General features: G+C 40.0%; 1 protein-coding gene across 1 annotated transcript; it reads left to right on the top strand.

The window, feature by feature from the left end:
- Positions 1-150: 150 nt before the first annotated feature.
- Positions 151-21,197, top strand: MDH1 (malate dehydrogenase 1). Its single transcript, XM_066267230.1, has 9 exons — positions 151-287; positions 7,531-7,629; positions 8,373-8,469; positions 12,119-12,294; positions 14,458-14,580; positions 17,744-17,920; positions 19,585-19,698; positions 20,231-20,320; positions 20,863-21,197. The coding sequence occupies exons 1-9, from the start codon at positions 285-287 to the stop codon at positions 20,986-20,988; spliced, it is 1,005 nt and encodes a 334-aa protein (XP_066123327.1). The 5' UTR covers positions 151-284; the 3' UTR covers positions 20,989-21,197.
- Positions 21,198-22,119: the final 922 nt, after the last annotated feature.

The raw sequence follows: 22,119 nt of genomic DNA on the forward strand, positions 1-22,119 counted from the left end.
CTCGGGGACTACTTTTCAATCAGTGAGGAGAACAGAGAAAAGAGCGTGAGAAGACTCTCTGAACTCGGGAAGTGTAGTTCAGCACTTGAAGAAAATGCGTTGGAGAGTGAGCCGCCATCAGGGCAGCATAAACTACAGTTCCCAGAGGGCTCCGCGGGCGAGAGCGGAGCCTTTTCTTTCAGCGCTCATCCTCCCCTGTCTGTTCTGTCGTAGAGGTGACCTGAAACCTTCAGGTTCGTTCTGCCGTTCTGCAGGTGCTGCAATCGTCTGCGCAGTTCCCAATCATGGTAAGTGTGGGCCCCTAGATCTTGCCCCGCTCTAGCCTTCATTCCTTTATGTGATTTTTCTTGCTCTTGAAGGACTTATGAGGGACGGATGTGCAAGGCGCTGTCCTTCGCGCCCTTTGGAAAGCCTGACTTATTATCTGGGGACTGCCGCAGTGACCTAGTAATTGGAAAGGAACCCCTTTCCACGTGGGGGGAGGGGCATCTTAAAAGACTCTAGAGAAATCGCTGTCCTTGGAAGGGCACAATCTCTGTCCTGCTGCATGGCGAGCGGTGCAAAAATATGAAGCTATGCATTTTTCTCCAGAGCACGATATGGGATTTGATGTTGGGGGTTGGGAATCTTAACCTTTTTTTCTCCTTTCGCCCACAGTGTTTTTAAGGGCAATGGTCACAAAGCCCTTGAAAACAAAAGGCCCTCAACTGTAAAGATAGTGTTTACCAGGTATTCCAGATTACGGTGTACGTTTTCGGGAGACGTGTTTCAGCCATATCTAATGTCATTTAAAACCTGCTCATTGATCTTCTGTAATACTCGGACGTGCAGTGATAGCATCAGTAGCCAAATAACTAGTGCAGATCTTCTTTACTAATAGAACCAGCCCTTTTAAATGTTACACAATGTAACCATCTTGTCATGAAGATCTGGATGCCTAGATTACCACATTTTGGCCCTGCTGAAAGAAAGGGGAATGGTGAGGGAATTCTGACGTAGTAATACTGATCTGCCCGCTGTTTGAAGGTGACATTTGACATCAGGCTGAGAAATTGCTTCGGTACTTGTATTTATGGTTGAGACTATTTTTCCTCCATTATCTCAGAATACTAAAATGGTGGAGAATGTGGGGAAATATTTGAATGGATTGGAAATTTTCCAGAATCTGAAAAAAGGCAAAGGTTACTCCAACTACCTTTATAGGAGAGCCTGTAGGACAGCTACTAATTCTCAGTTAAACTGGGTCATTTAAATGATGGTTTCAGTAGTTCCTGACGTAATATTAGCAAGAAAGCAGAAGTATTACCAGAAAACTTCAAACTTTATAATTTTTAAATGTAATAGAATTGTAGAATAACAGAACTGCAGACCTTTTAAAGATCATTTTAACAAATCTCCCCACTTCAGATCTTAAAATTGAGTTTATTGAAATCCAAGGAGAATGTGAGTGTTCAAGGTCACACAACAGTTTGCCCCCAAGGGTCTCATACTCTTCCCATTTTGCCATATTGTGTCATACAAACATTATTGAGTCATTCTGAAAATTTATTTTTAGTAGCTGAGGTTCTTGATGAAGATGCAAGCTCTTACTGTAAATATAAAGTGAAGTATGTTATCAGCACTTATATTACATGATAGCTTTATTCCTTACAGTTCAGAATATTGGAATTCTAGAATTGGAAGAGAATTTATAAGTTATTTCCTCTAATCTTAAAATGTAACCTGGTGAGGTCAAATGATTTTCCCAAGGTCCAGAGAGACCCTGGGCCTCCATTCTTGTGTTGATTTGCTACACAGTAGATCAAGCCAGGCCTCACCCCTGGAATGTCACTCAGCACCAGATAATAGAGAGACTTATGAGGACCAGTCCTTCTGTCAGTTTGGGGAAACTGACAGCAAATTCTCTCATGACTGAGAATTTCCTTACCTCAGGAGAGTGATGAACAATCACTGAGTTAGAAAAAAGCCATCAAAAGATTCAGAGCAAAAAAAAAATTTTTTTTTTTGAGACAGAAACAGAAGTAAGAAGCTTCAGCTTGTAGTTGCATCACTTTAGTTGTTCATTGATTGGTTCTCATATGTGCCTTTATCCCAGACTCAAGCTGAGCCAGTGAACCCTTACTTAGGCCAGCAACCTTTGGGCTCAAGCCAGATGAGCCTGCACAAAGCAATTTTTTTTTTTTTTTTTTTTTTTTTTTTTTTTGGTATTTTTCTGAAGAGAGAAGCGGGGAGGCAGACAGATTCCTGAATGCACCCGACCGGGATCCACCTGGTATGCCCACTAGGGGGCGGTGTTCTGCTCATTTGGGGCGTTGCACCTGGCCATTGCAACTGGACCCACTCTAGCACCTGAGGCACAGCCCATGGAGCCATCCTTAGCGCCTGGGCCATCTTTTCTCCATTGGAGCCCTAGCTGCGGGAGGGGAAGAGAGAGATAGAGAGAAAAGAGGGGGGGAAGGGTGGAGAAGCAGATTGGCACTTCTACTGTGTGCCCTAGCAGGGAATCAAACAATTTTTTTTTTAGGGAGGAAATTCTTTATCCTTCTGTAAAGAGTGACAGCAAGAATAAACTATATGAAGCAATCTGAATGATACTATTTTTACATCACAGAAATAGATACTTAAGTTAGAAAGCAAAAAGGAATATATGGATCTTTCTGTAGAATAAAATAAGGAACATTTAAATTCAGGCTTTACAACTGAGAGTTGGGCACATGTGCAAGATAGAGCCCACATCTGTAGGAAGGTCATTAGTGCCCTGCAAAGACATTTCTTCTTTGTATCTTGGCACACTGCCCAGATGGCTGAGCAGAGAATAGTAACCTGTCTTCACACTGTAACATTGTGGAAAGTCAGGAGGAATCTCCCACCCTCCTGCTTTTCAACTGCAGTGTTCCAAAGAGCAGAAAACGAAGTATACAGTTTGTTCGTTTCCTTTTCATCATCAAACACTCGGACACTAACTAGACTTCATGCTATTCTTAACAAGAGGAAATTACCTACCTAGTGAAAATGATTTGCTCAAAGATACAGAAGAAGGAAACTGCTGAGGTAGAATTAGTATGTGTTCATTAGTTGGCCACAGACCCTTCACTAAGGAGTGTAATACTTGAACACATTTTAGTAGCTAAAACTAATGCCTAAAATTGTCTGCATTTTCCTGCTATAACCATCTACCTGACTTTTTGGGAAGTTAAGCTTTTACAGATGATGATACTCACTTTTCCCCTTATTTCTTATCCCAGCTTACTTCACATTGATGTAGCATGTGTTTATATTGTTCTTAAATCTTTATTTTCATTCACTCAATAAATATTTGTTGAACAGTAGATGGACTGCAAATAGGAGTTAAAAGTAGACTGTCTCCTTTCTCCATCTGAACTGAACTGGTGCGTGTGGGTCGCGGGGAAGGTTTGCAGTCTAGTAGAGAGTAACAGACATGTAAATAGAAAACCACAGGCTATGGGAGCCCTTAAGAGGACAGCTCTATGGTGTCACATCTAAATTATAGTACTTGCTACACTGTTTTCAATGCTTTGTATGTTAACTCTCTCAATTCTTACAACCACCTTATCTGTTAGGTGGCTATTACCCGCATTTTACTGTAGAGAAACTGAATACGGAGAGATTGAGTAACTTGCCCAGGAACATACACTACACCTAATGAGTTGTGGAGTCAGGATTTGAATGCAGAAGTCTGGCTCTAGAGACCATCTCTTTACTAAAATCTACTGCCTCTCTAGCCCTCTGGCCTAAAATAGTACCAGGTCTATAGCTTAATGAATGAGGTGAGATAACCGCTCATCAGTTGATTTATAAGACTACTAGAAAGCCCGGCGGTCATATGAAATGACCGCTGTTCTAGATATTATAAATTGTAATTAAAATGATTTGTGCAAAGGTGTCTGCTAATTCAAATTGAATTACCCAGGGCAGGCGGCGAGGACGCCCCTTTGCTTACTGCCCCATGGGGTTTCCCCCTTCTACTTGCTTAATTGCTTAAAGTAGAGTGCAATGAAGGAAACCACTGGCGGTACATTTTTTAAGAGCCACCCCTAGCTTAATAAATAAAAGTGCCTGACCTGTGGTGGCGCAGTGGATAAAGCGTCGACCTGGAATGCTGAGGTCGCTGGTTCAAAACCCTGGGCTTGCCTGGTCAAGGCACATATGGGAGTTGATGCTTCCTGCTCCTCCCCCTGTTCTCTCTATCTCTCCCCTCTCTCTCTAATAAAAATGAATAAATAAAATCTAAAAAAGTAAATAAATAAAAATAAATAAATAAAGGTGATTTAAATAATAAAATGTTAATTCACATGTCAAAGATCTCTTTGTACACAACATTTCTTGTGTAGATCTTTCCATCATTTTTAAGCTCACCTTGCAGAGGACCATCAATTATTTTTAATTTTACGTCCATTCTTTCACAAACTCTTGAACAGGCAACATAAAGTTGATCGTGTCCAAATGCAGGCTCAGGTAAAAAAATGCCAACACGCTTAAGCGTTTGGCCCTGAGACTTATTGATGGTCATAGCAAAGGCAAGTTTTACAGGAAATTGTCTACATCTCAATTGAAACGGCAACCCTGTTTGAGATGGAGCCAAATCAATTCTTGGAATGACATGTATTTCACCTTTAGAGGAGCCATCAAAGACTTAGCTATTATGACATTATTTTTCAATTGGAGAACCTCTAGTCTTGTACCATTGCAAAGACCCCTTCTGGTGTTAAGATTTATTAACAGCACAATAATTGCTCCAATCTTTAACCTCAATTTGTGAGGTGGCATGCCAGAAGGCGGGACTATTTGAATGCTGTGGCAACTTCACCCCATTGGCTAGTACAGTTACGCAAGCAACCAATAAGCTATCGGCGACAAACAGACACTTAAGCTGCATATAATAAAGATATATACGATATATTGGAACTAGTAACATAAAATAATTTTGCTAACTATGTCAGGAACTATGGTGGTCACTAAGTTTCCAACTTTGTCAATACTATATTAAAAGTATCTATTAATAAAATATCAAACAATTTTTTGAAGAATGTTAAGTTTGCTTCCAAACAATTATTTTACATTTCCAAGTTTTGGGTAATTTTTACAAGATCCAGCTATTCTTTCAGTAATTATTTGAGTTCCAACTATGTGCAGGGAATTATCTAGGCAGTTTGGATACAACAGTAAATAAAGGCCCTGAGTTTAGGAGTTTGCATTCTTTTTGTTTGTTTATTTGTTTGTTTGTTTTGTTTGTTTTCTTGACTTTAGAGAGGAAGGGAGAGAACAGGAAAGAGGAATGTCCGTTCCTTTATGTGCCCTGACTGGGGATTGTACCAGCAGCCCCTGTACTTGAGGGTGATGCTCTAACCAATCGAGCCATCCAGCCACGGCAGGAGTTTGCATTCTAAAGAAGGAGGAGGAATAATTTCTTCCTCTAGTCCCTTTTTCTCACCTGCTCTGAAAAAAGAGGGGAAAATGATAAAATTAAAAACACAAAGGCCATATGGTAGGAATACTAAAATAGCTTTTAGTCTTTATAAACCTAAAGTTTATTTGGAACCATAAATATGTGTTGTATTAAAATGGTTCACTTTGGGAATTTATTTTGTATATTTAGAGATATGGATAGAGAAGATACTCAGGAAGTCAGGGAGAAACTTCCATAGTTCTCCTTTTTTTCCACTCCCAACCTGGTCACATCTTTGAGCAAGAAATTGTACACATAGCCTACTTTGATCAGATTCATTTCTCTACAGCCTGGCACTTATTTCCTGAGATGTTTTTTCCTTTGAATTCTATGGGTACCAATTTGAGATTGCTACTGACCCTTCAGCAGTTAAAGTTGGAAGGTTAGAAAGACCCTTGGCGGTGACAGTTCCTTCCATCCTGGAGGCATGTGTCTCTGGAAGAGGGAATTCTAGATATAACAAAATCAAATGCTTCTATCCTGGTCAGTTCAGTGGGCCACTTCTCTCATGCACGCACCCATGGAGCTGACACAGTGGGAGTCCATTTACCCACCATTGTCAAGGGAACTGTTCACCTTGATTGCGTTTTCCATCTGTTGTAATTAGACTTAGCCATTAAGTGTCCAAACATTTTTGTTTAGCTCTTTTTATTTCTCTGAGCTTAATTTAACTTTATTTTCTTGACTCAAGGTTGTCACTTTGACTCTTAGTTATTTTTGTATACGTGTCCCTTATTTTGTTCAGGGTCTTTTGAGATTTTATAAGGCAACTTCTCTGTATTATAACTAGTATGCTCTTGGTGTTTTTCTCCCTCCCTTTAAAAATTAATTTCCCCTTGGAATCAGATTGTCAACTGTCACTACATGTTGCTCTTGTTATTTGTCATTTAATATTAAAATTTATTATAATCCAGATATTACCATTTTCTCATTTTTTTCCAGAAAATAAAGGCTTTTCATCCTCCAAGTAGTTAAGTTGAATCATAATTAATAGTTTCATTAAAATTTTCAAGCTCATTGTAAATTTTAACCACTGTTAACTCCTCTTCCTGGTATAAAAGACTCTATTGAGCAGATGTGAGTGGGGGGACTTGCATAGGGGCATTTGTAAGGTTCTAGTGGCCCCAGGGTTTCTATGACCACATAACATGCATCAGCACTGTTAGGCCTATTTTAGTGGTAAAATAATCTTTAAACGATGGATGAAACTATGTAAGTAAATCTGGTATAACAATGAGAGTTAGGCTCTGGCTGGTTTGCTCAGTGGTAGAGCATCAGTGAGCATGGACAAGTCCCAGGTTGTATTCCTTCCTTGTCAGGGCACACAGGAGAAGTGACCACCTGCTTCTCTATCTCTCCCCCTCTGTCTTTTCTCTCTCTCTCTCTCTTAGCCCTCTCGCCCCCCTCTCCCCATCCCATCCCATCCTATCCTATCCCATCCTACAGCCATGGCTCAGTTAGTTCAAGCAAGTTGGCCCCAGGTGCTGAGGATGGCTCCATGGCCTCACCTGAGGCACTAAAGTAGCTTGGTTGCTGAGCAATGGAGCAAAGGCCCCAGATGGGCAGAGCATCACCCCTAGTAGGCTTTCTGGGTGGATCCCAGTTGGGGCACTTGTGGAAGTCTCTCTGCCTCCCCGCCTCTCACTTTAAAAAAATAAAATTAAAATTAAAAAATAGCTTGGTTGCGAGCATGGCCCCAGATGGGCAAAGCACTAGCCCCAGACCAGGGTTGCTGGGTGGATCCTGGTCAGGGCACATGCAGGAGTCTATCTCTCTCCCTTCCTCACTTGGAAAAGAAAAATAAAAATAAAAAATACAATGTTAAATGACACCACCTAATTATACAGCAAGAGGACACATGTTCCAGAAGTCGCTTGGTTAATTTGTGCATACCATATTTACTGGGACTATTTTGGGATAAGTTAGTTTTCAACTGATACATAGACTTTAAAATTTTACATTAACTTTTAGAGTATGTTGTCTTACTACAGAGAAACTCCTGAATATCTTTAGGATAAAATCACACTTGTTAGTAAGATGCTAACAGGTTTCTTTCATTACAGCCTGAACCAATCAGAGTCCTTGTGACTGGAGCAGCTGGTCAAATTGCATATTCACTGTTGTACAGTATTGGAAATGGATCTGTCTTTGGTAAAGACCAGGTAGGTGCAACTGTCTTATCAATATTAAAGTAAAAATATTGTCAATAAAACCCTGTATTTAGTTGCAGAGACATTTTTAAGTGTACTAGGCACACTGGTATAAAGAGATGCACCCCTCCAGGCATTAAAAATTCTTTGCAAGTCGTATATTTAGTTGATTTGGTGCAGCCAGCAGGTGTTAGTCGGTGGAAGGTATTCACTTATGGCAGTAACTGTTAGGGAGAGTGATGTGGGAGAGAAATTTGCTGAATCAGCACTTTCTTGTTTGTAAATGGTCTTGAGACCCAACATAGACAGGTAAATCTACTTCCCAGTTTGAAGCAGACACCCTCTATCCCAGCAGGTCTAATTAATGTACACTTTTTTTCTTAAGTATTCATTTATCCATTCTCTTCATCTATGGATATCAGATTCTTCCTTCACACCAAATAGTGTACTTAGCTTTCCATGAACGGAAATCAGATAAACATAGAGACCATGCCACTTCAATTTGATATTTCTTCCGTGTACTCCTTTAAATTCAGTAGTAGTCAACCTCTTACTTTGTCAGTTAGCAACCAGTGCTGGCTTTATAGCATTTCTTTTTCTAAAAATAACATCATGTTAGACACCTGACCTAAAGTAATTATGACTAGTTAATGGGAGCTATACATATATACACACCAAATAAGTAAGAAAAATGTTTTAAAATGACTTTTTTTGTTACTAAATGGTATACACTGTCCTTGCTATTTATTTGGCAGCCTATAATTCTAGTGCTGTTGGATATCACTCCCATGATGGGTGTCCTGGACGGTGTTCTAATGGAACTGCAAGACTGCGCCCTTCCCCTCCTGAAAGGTAAGTTGGAGAGTAGAGAGGGATTTTTATAGTACTTTGTGTTTTTCAAAAAATAGATTTCAGATTTTTGTTTACCTGTCAGAATTATTTCATAAAAGTAGTTTGTTTTTGTTTCTTGAACTACAACTACTTGGTAAGATGTATACCAAAAATAAATAAGGGTAATTATATACCAAGAACAAATAAGCCTGACCAGGCGGTTACACAGTGGATAGAGCATCGGACTGGGATGTGAAGGACCTAGGTTCAAGACCCTGAGGTCGCCAGCTTGAGCGTGGGCTCATGTGGTTTGAGCAAGGCTCACCAGCTTGGACCCAAGGTCGCTAGCTCAAGCAAAGGGGTTACTCAGTCTGCTGTAGCCCCCCAGTCAAGGCACATATGAGAAAGCAATCCATGAACAACTGAGGAGCTGCAACGAAGAATTGATGCTTCTCATCTCTCTCCCTTCCTGTCTGTCTGTCCCTATCTGTCCCTCTCTCTGACTCTCACAAAAAAAAAAAAAAAAGAACGAATAAAGGGTAAAAACAAGAAATAACCAGTATAAAGTAAAAAAAACTGTACTTTTATCTAACATGTTTATGTATAACTTACTTTACTAATTAAATATAGTAATTTGGGGGGGAGTACATTTATTAAAGCTGGGAGCAGTAAAGTAAGGAGGGACGTAGGGATAAAAGAAGCTACAGGAAAGGGCCTAGGCAGGGGGGCCCTGGCTCCCTGGAAAGTCAGAAAAGGGGGCCTTGGAGACACATTCAGGGGGTTAGCAAAGTCTAAATACTAATTGTAGATATAAACATCCTATAATGTAGTATAAACATCCTATAATGTAGAACTTTTTAAACTCTAAATGATGTGTTCCAGAGCCATATGTTACCCTGAGGCTTGAAATGGGTTGGCCCTTCATCTATAGATGGTCCATCTGCCAGTCATCTGATTGGGATATAATATAAATTATCCTATCATGTACTGCATAGTTTGAAAAAGCCCCCCAGAGTTGTGATGAGTCTTTGAAAACCATATGTCTGTCTACATAAGTGTAAGACAGAAATGTTAAAGTCGATTGAAAGGTTTAGCAAAATACTAGGTCAGGTCGTAAACTAATTTGAATACTTTTCTTTTTTTTCTTTTTTTTTTTAATTTTCTTTAGTTGTACCTTTATCATGATCTTTTCATTTGATGAGGATTTACTTAATACTTTCCTAGAAGTTTGCAGAAAACAAAATATATACCCAAAGAAACCATGCTCAGAATTTAAGTATATATTCAATAGACATTTACTAGAAGGGATACTGCCATCTAAATCAGTGTTTTTCAACCACCAGTTTACACTCTGGTCCGCCAGAAATGATGTGCTAGTCCGCAAAAGCGTTAACCACCATCATGTTGTATGAAGAGTATAGACCCAGTGATCTTAATCAAATTCACTTATACTCAGGGTGATTTCTGCCTTAGTGGTCCCCATTTTAATTCTCCTATTTCCACGGGTCCTCAGTGTAAAAATGTTGAAGACCACTGATCTAAATCATTTGGATGCACAGCTATTTAAGAGAGTGCATTACCCTGCCCAAGCTATTCAGCTGGTTCCCTTTCTTCACCCATTTCCAGGTCAGCTTCCTGTGTTGCTTTTTCTCATTTTGATTACTTTCTAATGAGTTCCCTCTGCTCTCTGTAATGGGCTTCAGTTACAGTCCTTTGTCTTTGGTCAGCTCTGAGTATAACAGGGAAGAGAAGGTTCAGCAAGTAAGAATGTGTGGCTGAGAAGAAAGATAGATTTGTTTTTTCTCCAATTGATGTTCCTACATATACCTGTTTGGGGGCTTACAACAGCCTGATTGTGACAAAAGTTCACTGGCCTAAAAAATCTGTGCTGAATCCTGATTGTCTTAGTCTATTTGGGCTGCTTTGATAAAACAGCAGAAACTTATTTCTCACAGTTCTGGAGGCTGGAAAGTCAGAAATCAAAGAGCCAGTAGGTTGGGTGTCTGCTGAAAGCCCAATTCTTGGTTCATAAATGGTCATCTTCTCACCATGTCCTCACATGGAGAAAGAGGCAGCCCGAAGAGCACCAGTCACATTCAGGGGGCTTCACCCTGTGACTTCATCACCTCCCAGAGGTTCCACCTCTTAATACATCACATCTGGGGATTAGTTTCAACATAAGAATTTTGTGGGGGACACAAACACTCAGTCCAAAACACTGGTCATGGCCTTCTTTTTTTTTTTTTAGTGTGAGGAAGGGAGGCAGAGAGAGAGTCCCGCATGCACCACCCAACTGGGGCATGCCCACTAGGGGCCAATGCTCTACCCATCTGGGTCCCTTTCTCTGTTGCAATCGGAGCCATTTTTTAATGCCTGAGGCAAGGCTACGAAGCCATCCTCAGCACCCAAGGCCAACTCACTCAAGCCAGTTGAATCATGGCTGTAGAAGGGGGAGGGTGGAGAAGCAGATGGTCGCTTCTGTGTGCCCTGACTAGGAATCAAACCTGGGACTTTCACATTCGGGGCTGACACTCTGCCACTGAGCCAACCGGACATGGCCTTTTTAATTACTTTTAATACTTAAAGTAATTGTAACTTAAACGTCAGGTGAATTAATTTCTCTTTTGTGTTATCTGTGATCATTAGCCTGAATAACAAATGTTATTCAGTTATTGCAGCCCTGGCCGGTTGGCTCAGTGGTAGAGTGTCAGCCCGGTATGTGAAATACCCAGCCATCTGCTTCTCCACTCCTCCTCCTCCTTCTTTTTTATCTCTCTCTCTCTCTCTCTCTCTCTCTCTCTTCCCCTCCCACAGACAAGGATCAAATGGTTCACGCAACTTGGCCCCAGGCGCTGACGGTGGCTCCATGGCCTTACCTCAGGCGCTAAAATAGCTCGGTTACTGAGCAACAAAGCAGCGGCCCCAGATGGGCAGAGCATCACCCTGTAGAGGGCTTGCAGTTGGATTCTGGTCCAGGTGCATGCAAGAGTCTGTCTCTGCCTCCCCGCCTCTTACTTAATTTAAAAAAAAAAAGGCCCTGGCCGGTTGGCTCAGTAGTAGAGCATCGGCCTGGCGTGCAGGAGTCCTGGGTTCGATTCCTGACCAGGGCACACAGGAGAAGCGCCCATCTGCTTCTTCACCCCTACCCCTCTCCTTCCTCTCTGTCTCTCTTCCTCTCCCGCAGCCGAGGCTCCACTGGAGCAAAGTTGGCCTGGGTGCTGAGGATGGCTCCATGGCCTCTGCCTCAAGCGCTAGAATGGCTCTGGTTGCAACAGAGCAACGCCTCAGATGGGCAGAGCATCGCCCCCTGGTGGACTTGCCAGGTGGATCCCGGTTGGGCGCATGCAGGAGTCTCTGACTGCCTCCCCGTTTCCAACTTAGAAAAATACAAAAAAAAAAGTTATCGTATTAGACCTTTAAAGGCATAGTATTCTGAATTGAGATAATTGAAACAGGAAAAGCAAAATAAGTATATTAAAATTTCTGCTGATGTTTTTGTTGAATTCATAAATTGTCTTTCTTAGGCCCCTAAAACTTTTAATATTATATGTGAAAGTAAACATTTGCTAAAAAGTGAAGGAGAGTTAGCTGGATAGATTCAGTGTGAAAAAGGAAATGTTAGACTTTAAGTTTAAGTACCTCTGCATATTTGTTGCCATGTTGTTCACAGATGTCATCGCAACAGATAAAGAAGAAGTTGCCTTCAAAGACCTGGATGTGGCCATTCTTGTGGGCTCCATGCCAAGAAGGGATGGCATGGAGAGGAAAGATTTACTCAAAGCAAATGTGAAAATCTTCAAATGCCAGGGTGCGGCCTTGGACAAATATGCCAAGAAGTCAGTTAAGGTGACCAATACGGTGGTATATTCTGGGATTTATCCTTATCAGCATTTGAAACTTCTGCTCTCAGCATTTAAGTAAAAACAAAATTATTTGCCACCACTCTTCCCTCCCCTGAGTTCTGTGCAATAGTCAGTAAATACAGGTGCAGAGTTTTGCTTGATAAGCTCTCCCTTTCTAGATTTTTCTCTTATAAATCTATATATATTCAGAGGTGCTCAAAAATATTTTGCCTGTTACTATTGCATAGGATGGGTTTAATATTAGTTTGTAAAGCCCTAAGGCAAAGAACTTTGGTGCCTTTTAGCTGTATGGGATTATTTGCTAGACATTTGGATTTGTGTGTGATTGTGGAGGCAAGTGCTGTGGCTTCTGAATGCTCAGATTTTCTCAATCTGGTGATATACTTGTCTCTTGAGGAGTTGAGTCAGTATGACTTCCTGTTCTTTTTATGATCAAGCTATTTTGGTTCCTAAATTTGTCTAGGCATTGCAAGAAAGCCCCCTTTTACCAATTAAATGTCACAACAGAAGTATTGCTGGTTATTAGTTTTGTTGATTTTGATAGACTTCTTCCTCTGTGTCCTGACTTCAAAGAAAGGTAAAAGAAATTTTATAAGATATTTAAAGTTTCCAGTTAGAGTATTCTATCTATTATAATAATGCATAGACATCTGAATGTTTGCTTTCTGTGGACTTCATTTTAAACAATTATTTTAAATAATTATTTATATTTGTAATCATTAGCAGAAAATAATAGAGATAAATTGAGTAGAAATCCACAGGTTTCTTAGTAAAAAACTGCAGAGTGGTTTGGATGCTAAAATAAAGGCTGCTTGGAGTTCTAGTACTGTTTGCACAGTAACCACCCTCTCGGCCAAGGGTCCTTTTTGGAAAAATACGCACTGACAGAGTACTTAGGGGCATTCGGTATGGCTGCCCCTTACTCTCAAGTAGGGCCACAATAGAAGAGATGGAGGTGGGGATGTAGAGAGAGGGAGAGAAATGGAGCAAAATAGAGAATCTGGGTAAAGGGGATGTAGGAGTTAGTCTCAGATGTGCTTGCATCATTTCTGTAAGTTTGATATTTCACAGGGTTTTTTAAAATTATCATTTTATTAAAGCTTTTTAAATCTTAAAAGGTCGTGTATACATTTTCCTATACTATATTATAATACATTGTATCCCATACCTTCCCCCCTCAAAAAAAAAATAGCCTAAAATGCCTTTTTTTTTTTTTTTTTTTTTTTGTATTTTTCTGAAGCTGGAAACGAGGAGGCAGTCAGACTCCCGCATGCGCCTGACCAGGATCCACCCAGCATGCCCACCAGGGGGCAATGCTCTGCCCATCCAGGGTGTCGCTCTGTTGCGAACAGAGCCAGTCTAGCGCCTGAGGCAGGGGCCATAGAACCATCCCCAGTGCCCGGGCCATCTTTGCTCCAATGGAGCCTTGGCTGCGGGAGGGGAAGAGAGAGACAGAGAGGAAGGAGATGGGGAGGGGTGGAGAAGCAGATCGGCACTTCTCCTGTGTGCCCTGGCCGGGAATTGAACCCGGGACTTCCGCACGCCAGGCCGACGCTTTACCACTGAGCCAACCAGCCAGGGCCCTAAAATGCTTTTTTTAAAGATTGATTCAGTAGATTTGGAATGAATGGGACTGGTAATCTGTATTTTGGCAAATATCTCAGTTACTTAGAATCAGGCAAGATTGAGAAAGACTTTTAATTCATAAAAACAAATCATTGTCCTAAAGTAAACTGCTTGAGTAGAATTTCTTTCTTGGACTACTTTTATAAGAAGGGAAATTTTATTGATGACTCAAACTCGGAAATATAGAACCTTGGATTACTTGTTTTTTGTAGCAAGTAGATAAATGCTCCCTCTGTTTTGACACAAACCAAATTAGACAGGTACCTTAGGTCTTAGATAGCACTACCTGAAAAGTGACTTATATACATAATAGTGCTTTTATTAAAGAAATGTTTTCAGTAATTGCAGCAAACTCTAAAAGGGGGGGGAGTTTTAGAAGGGAGGATAGAAATTGCAATGATAACTACATACTTAGCTGACACAAACTTGATACAAATGTTATACATTCCTCAATCATATTCTAGGACAGTTTAGTTAAGCAGCCTGTGGTCTCTAACTCAGCTGTCATGGGTTACCCTAGGTTATCGTGGTGGGAAACCCAGCCAACACCAACTGCCTGACTGCCGCTAAGTCGGCACCGTCCATCCCCAAGGAGAACTTCAGTTGCTTGACTCGTTTGGATCACAATCGAGCTAAAGCTCAGGTAAGAAAAATAAGAAACATGCCTTTTAAAGTATCATGAATGTTCAACTTTACAAAATCTTTTACTTTCACTTTTAAAGTAGCTGAAGCTTACTTTGTGTTTTTTTGTTGTTGTTGTTGTTTAGTAGGAGCTATTCCAGTTTGTTAGGGTATCTTTAAATCTGGTCTTATAAAGACCAGAGCTAAACTTCCTACTTAATTTTCTCAAATATATTTCATTTGCTAACTATAATTTAGTTGCTAATATTATCTTACAACAATGGTTAAAAAGTATTCACTAGTACAGATAATTCACGTGATGGTGCATAATTTATTTTTGTCAGGTATATAGGAAATTATAAAATAACAGACTTCAGCTTTCCGTGTTTCATATGGTTTTACTTCCTTTCTCCTATAGCTAAGCAATGAAATCCAGATTTTTGTTAATTTAATATCCTTATTCTCAATTTTATATCTTAATATTCTACCTGTTTCCATAAAATTTCCTACTTTTCATTACTTTGGGGCTAAGTTTTAATTATTATTAAGTTTGTATCCCTTGGAGCCATACGTCAAGGGGTCAGTTTGGATCAGGGTATTAGCCATAGCTTTTTAAAAAATCGGAGGCCGTGCCACTCCTCTGTGCTAGTTTCCTTCCCAGATCTAGAAGGTCCTGGGGCCCTTAGAAGACATGACAGAGTTCTCGTTTGGGATATAACCTCTTCCTTTCCCCAGTGATTTTTCTGGCCATCCCTCCCTATCCACAGATCATTGCTGCCAAATAGGTTTATGATTTTAGTCCTTTTTATGCTAGAGAAAACAACTTCATTTTGTTTCAAGAAAACTTTTTACCAAAGATGGTGCGTGGTCTGCTGTACACTGAGAACTGATCATCTTTCGGCTTTGCAGTGCCCGGTGCAGGAGAGGGCACGGTCCCTCGTCTCTCAAGGGTTAGGTTCCAGAACTCCCCGCGAGAGGCAAAAATCCATGAAGTAGCGACTTTATATTTATCTTAAGGCTTTATAAACCCTCCCCACACTCTTATAAACCTTTCCCACAGTGTTATTAACCTTTCCCACACTTAGTTTGCTTATTTTACCACAAAAAATAATTAAAATAATCAATATATAAAAATACCATTATACCGCAAAATCTCACAATATAGCAAAAAATCCACAATAAAGTGAGACTGCAAAAGGTGAACCGCAATATGGCGAGGGATGACTGTGTTTGCATTTGTTAAGCTTCTACTCTAACCTAAATGCTTCACCTGTGATTTACTATTTAATTCTTACAGTAACCATATGAGGTGTACATCATTGTTACTATTTTACAGATAAGAAACCTGAAGCCTATGCAGGTCAGGGAACCTGCTTAAAGTCATACAGCTAGTAAATGACAAGGCCACCTAGATTTGCCCGAGTCCAAGTCCATGTGTGAATGCTTACATAATGGGATCAAGCAACCTAAATTACTTGATCTGTGATCGTGAAAAGGTGTATTCAAGCAATAAAATGGGATCATAACTGTGTCTGCCTCAAAGTAGTTATATGGATTAAATGAGAGAAGAGCCATGTTAAGCCTTTATCATGGTGCCTGTCACATTATAAAACTCAATGAAGTTTGGTTGCTCTTTTTATTATTGATTTTTATTATTAAGAGGGATATATCCAAAAGTGGAGAAGAGCTACACTTCAGAAATAGCTTCCTAAATGTTACAGTTAATTTAGAAGGTCTTTGGATAACAAACTTTAATTGTAAAAAATTCCTGAGAAGATTTAGTCTGTGGGCTTGGTCTTTTTTCTCATTGTTTAGCCAGAGTCTGGTGGCTGGAAAGGAGTGGGAGTTTGAGTAATTGGAGGCGGGAGTTAGGTACTACAGAAACTAGCACAGGTGAGGGCCCCCGGCCTCCACTTACACGTACTGTGTAACAGTTTAGGAATATATATTACAGGTGTTGCAGTTGTAGATTCTGGACTGCCAGATGGTTACTTAATTTCGTTGCAAGAGGTAAAATGACAACACCAACAAACTTGTTTCTTTGCTGTTATACCTGAGGCCTTGGTGGAGGCGGGCATTGGAAAATTCTACTAAGTGACACTTTGTCCCAGTGCCTAAAACAGTTTTCCTTGTAGGGATAAAAGTCTGAATGAGGAAAGAAAGAAGAAAAAGCTATCTAATAAAACTTTAGCTTTTGACACATGTTCAGCATGCTCATTTGGCACAGTGACAACTTTTAGGGAGTTTTTGAAGAAGCGCTTTCATTAATCCACTGAAAAAAATAACAAACCCAAAGATGAATTTTTCTTCCATGAATGTTTACTAGTCTTACATAATTGTGTCAGAATTCAGAGGACTTAGCTACCTAGCAGTTGTTTATCACTTGCAGAACTCTCCTGTGTATTTGCAGACCAGAACTGCGTATGTGTCTGCTGACAAGGCAGTTTGGCCGTGAAACCAGTTGGCTGATATCAGAGGAAGAAAACTGCTGGGGCTGGAGAATTAGTTAAAAACTATTTAACAGATCTTTATGACAGGCATGAAGGTGTCTAGGGGAGCAAGAAGCTGCTGTCCTGGACACGTTAATTTAACCAGTTCTGACATGAATGATATTCGGAAACTACATCTACTGGTTGCAAACTATTGCCCTTTTCCCTCCAGACAGAAGTGGATTAGCTCAAGAGATCAAAAGAACAAGAGGGGGTAGGCAGGCCACAGGACAAAGGAGGTAAAAGGAGCCTCCTGGTGGAGGGAGGAGAGGCCTTGAGCCAAGGTGTCTTCACTATGCTTTGGAGCAGTTGAAGCGGACAGTCTGCAGAATGTTCTGAGTTCTTGGTAACATTTAGCTTGGGTTACTTGCCCCAGGTATAAATTTTCCTTTTTTTCTACAACTCTAGCTAAATGTAAGTAAGGGCAGTTCTTGCCCAAGTCCTTTCAGTTCATGGCACACACCAAAATACCTGTTGCTCAGAAGTGCTGAGGCAATACCTGCAAGTACTCACAACAAAACAAGGGTCACATTTACATACTCAAACAATATTAACCTCTTACTTGGTGTTTTATATTTAAGTCACTATGTCAATAAGTTAACCACAAGCTGTATGATGCTCTCTACTTTTAAACGGGTCATTATTTGAAATGAAAAGCATTTGTCTAAGTAATGGATTTGTTTTCTTATTAACTAGATTGCTCTTAAACTTGGTGTGACTTCTGATGATGTAAAGAATGTCATTATCTGGGGAAACCATTCCTCAACTCAGTATCCAGATGTCAACCATGCCAAGGTGAAGCTGCAAGGAAAGGAAGTTGGTGTTTACGAAGCTCTGAAAGATGACAGCTGGCTCAAGGGAGAATTCATCACAGTAAGAAAAATCTGGGAGCTTTCTTAACAGCCAGGCATGAAGAACTCTTGAGAGACACCACATTTCTGGCCTGAGTGTTCTTCGGGGGTGGGAGGAGGGAGGGACACAGGGAGAGACAAATTGCAGTTGTCTAATGACTGCATACTTTCTTTTGGAGCCATTGAAGCCAGTCACCATCCAGTCTGATCTGTTGCATGGTAGTCAAGATTGATTGTTAAAATGGAAAAAACTAGAAAAAGTGGGAAAATCTAGTCATAGCTTACCATTTATTTGTATGAAGTATGGTAAGCTTTCTGCAGAGATTTATAAGTTTTTTTTCTAAAACGACTGGTACTTATAACTGAAATGGGTTAGTAAGGCCAACATTGGGTAGTTGCCTGATTTTGTAGGGGACACATTAAGCTATGGCAGGGGCCGGGGAACGTATGGCTCGCGAGCCAGATGTAGCTCTTTTAATGGCTGCATCTGGCTCACAGACAAATCTTTAATAAAAATAATAATAACGTTAAAAATATAAAACATTCTCATGTATTACAATCCATTCATTTCCTACCGCTCATGTTAATGGTTGCGGGTGGCTGGAGCCAATCACAGCTGTCCTCCAGGACAACAACAAGTTTTTATTGGATAATGCCTAACGTACACAGGTGGTTATATGGCTCTCATGGAATTACATTTTAAAATATGTGGCGTTCATGGCTCTCTCAGCCAAAAAGGTTCCCAACCCCTGAGCTATGGTCTAGCCCAGGGATCCCCAAACTGCGGCCCCCCGAGGCCACTTATCCGGCCCCCGCTGCACTTCCTGAAGGGGCACCTCTTTCATTGGTGGTCAGTGAGAGGTCCACATCCTGTGCTGGAGTACTGTATGTGGTGGCGCCGCAAAGCATGGTGTTGCGCACATACAGTACTAACGGTGACGTGGGACGCACGTGTCATGGCTCTAGAAGCGCATCATATCACCTGTTACGGCTAGCAGTGACAAATATGGAACCGGACATTGACCATCTCATTAGCCAAAAGCAGGCCCATAGTTCCCATTGAAATACTGGTCAGTTTGTTGATTTAAATTTACTTGTTCTTTTTTTTAAATATTGTATTTGTTCCCGTTTTGTTTTTTTACTTTAAAATATGTGCAGTGTGCATAGTGATTTGTTCATAGTTTTTTTGTTTGTTTTTTTATTTATAGAGAGAGGGATAGATAGGGACAGATGGGAACGGAGAGAGATGAGAAGCATCAATCATCAGTTTTTCGTTGCGACACCTTAGCTGTTCATTGATTGCTTTCTCATATGTGCCTTGACTGTGGGCCTTCAGCAGACCAAGCAACCCCTTGCTCGAACCAGCAACCTTGGGTCCAAGCTGGTGAGCTTTTTGCTCAAGCCAGATGAGCCCACGCTCAAGCTGGCGACCTCAGGGTCTCAAACCTGGGTCCTTCCGCATGCCAGTCTGATGCTTTATCTACTGCACCACCGCCTGGTCAGGCTATTCATAGTTTTTTTTTTATAGTCCGGCCCTCAAACGGTTTGAGGGACAGTGAAGTGGCCCCCTGTGTAAAAAGTCTGGGGACCCCTGGTCTAGCCTTTCACCCCAAGATCAGTTTGGAATTGATGAAAATGCTGCTGTCATTATCAAGTAACACGGCTGTCTCTGCCTGCCCTACCCAGACCGTGCAGCAGCGTGGCGCTGCCGTCATCAAGGCTCGGAAACTGTCCAGTGCGATGTCTGCTGCGAAAGCCATCTGTGACCACGTCAGAAACATCTGGTTTGGAACCCCAGAGGTGAGGACCCGGTGATTTGCACAGGCCACTCATACTTCTGTCCTCTGGTGCTATAATGGAAAAGAACATATCCTTAGTGGTTGGGCAGGTTATGTTCATATTCTGGCTCAGCTGCCTACTGGCTAAGTTACCTTGGGAAAGTTACCTGACCTTTCTGAGGTGTCTTGTCATTTTTTACATGGGTTGTGGGAGTTATGTGAGATGATATATATAAGAAGCACCCTAGCACACATGGAAAGGGTGACTTCTTCTTTTCCTTTCCATTTTAAAACCTGTATTGAACCACAGTTTAATCATTTATAAAATGATTTTGTTTCTCTGGCCTATTTCCACATGGGTTGGAAGAGTGGAATCATAGCACCCACCAAAGTTACCCTGTCATAGATGTGCCTGGCCTGGTTCCTTGTACAGTAAAGAAGTAATGAACATAGTAAGAACCTGTCACCTATTTTGATTTTGTTAGTTCATGTGTCAGGTGGCTATGTAAACCAATTCCTGAGCACCATGAGAATGTAAAAATTGTCATTTTCAGGGAGAGTTCGTGTCCATGGGCATTATCTCTGATGGCAACTCCTATGGTGTTCCCAATGATCTGCTCTACTCATTCCCTGTTACAATCAAGGTAAGGGAGTCTGGAGTTATTTCCTTCTGTCCTACTGGGGAAGTAGCTCTATGTTTTTATTAATAATGGCATAATTTAATCTATTGTTCCTTTAGTAAATTAGTCATTTTTCTCAGCTTTAAAATCATGTGAAGCACAACTTCAGATCACTAAAAGATTGAAATTAATTTGGAAAGTAAGATTCTGTTCTTTCCACTAGACATATTTTGTTGTTATGCCTCTAATATCAGATACCTACAAATAGTATCTTCTAAATGAAGCAATAGTTCTCAATATTGTTGCTCTTTATTATAAAGTCACGGGTGTTTTGTTTGCTAATTAATCCTCATTTAAAGATTATTTTTTCTAGATTCAGTAAGTTTTAAATTCAAGTGTTGAGTTTGTATCAATTTATCTGTTAAGATCTGGCTTTTGATTTGCTTCTTTAGAATCAGACGTTTAAAACATACTCTCTAGATTGAAGTTCACACTACGTTGTTGCTTATTGGAGAATCAGTTCTAGTTTAATTGTAAATCTCTTATTTGCAATTACTTTCAAACAGAATAAGACATGGAAGATTGTTGAAGGTCTCCCTATTAATGATTTCTCACGTGAGAAGATGGATCTTACAGCAAAGGAACTAACAGAGGAAAAAGAAACTGCTTTTGAATTTCTTACCTCTGCCTGACTAGACAATCATTTCAATGTTACTAAATACCCCAAAGCTGAAGAATCTAAATGTCGTCTTTGATTCTAGTACCAAATAAAAATGCTAAATGTAAACTACTTGTGAAACAACACATTTTAAAGATTGTGTGCTTCTCGGTACAAATTTGTGACAGTTTATCATAATGGCTATTAGTGTTGCATTCTAAATAAAATATATATTCAAATGAAGATGACTAAGACTAGAGTTTTTATTCAGAAAACTTGCATGTTTCCCAACTTGCTGAAGGAGTTGAGATGTATAAAACAAAGTCAGTAAAGATGGAAAATATCACCAGGTAAAGCATAATTCTCTTACATTTAAATAGAACAGGAAAATCCACTTTGGTAAGCTATTCCAGAATATATTTTTAAACATTATTAGATAATTAAACATCTATCATTTTTTTAATCTTAAAGGTCCATGCTTTATGGATAATTTCATTTTAATATTAGCTATTAAATAGGTTATAGGTAATACTCTGTTAACAGTTTAATACCATGAAATTAGAACAATCATTTTCATGATAGAGGAAAAGGGTAGTAAATCTTCCTTTAACGTATTCCTCTAAAGCAGATAATCTAACATTTTGCAACCAGTAAATGCCACAGGAATTTATACTAGTGGGACTGTTCTCAATCTAATCTTATTACTAGAGACACAGTGTTATTTTTAAAAAATAATCTGTCTCCAAAATCCATGAGGACAAGTTATCCTTTCATTCTTGTATATAGCTCATTGTACATAACACTCTATCACAAATCTCTCAGGGCCTATATATTATAATGCTTTGTGGGTGCTCGACTACTTGATTGGATATTATTTAAAATTGCTATAATTCATATTTCACATGTAGAAAAGTAAAAAATGCTTTTATAACTCCTGTTAATTAGATATATTAAAAGTAAACTTTCATATAGAGTTTACTTTTTTTTATATAAAAGAACTTTGAATGTGTACCAGTTATTAAATTATTCTCTCTCAATTACAAATACACTCTTCTGTACTCTGCTTGTGACACTGGGACTGGGACTCGGCAAACTTCTTTACCAGCTCCTCTCTGCTCTTTGTTAAAAGTCTGCCAATGAAAGATGCTCAAGGGAGACTAGAAGG

Source organism: Saccopteryx bilineata, chromosome 3 (assembly GCF_036850765.1).
Source record: "Saccopteryx bilineata isolate mSacBil1 chromosome 3, mSacBil1_pri_phased_curated, whole genome shotgun sequence".
NCBI classification, from domain to species: domain Eukaryota; kingdom Metazoa; phylum Chordata; class Mammalia; order Chiroptera; family Emballonuridae; genus Saccopteryx; species Saccopteryx bilineata.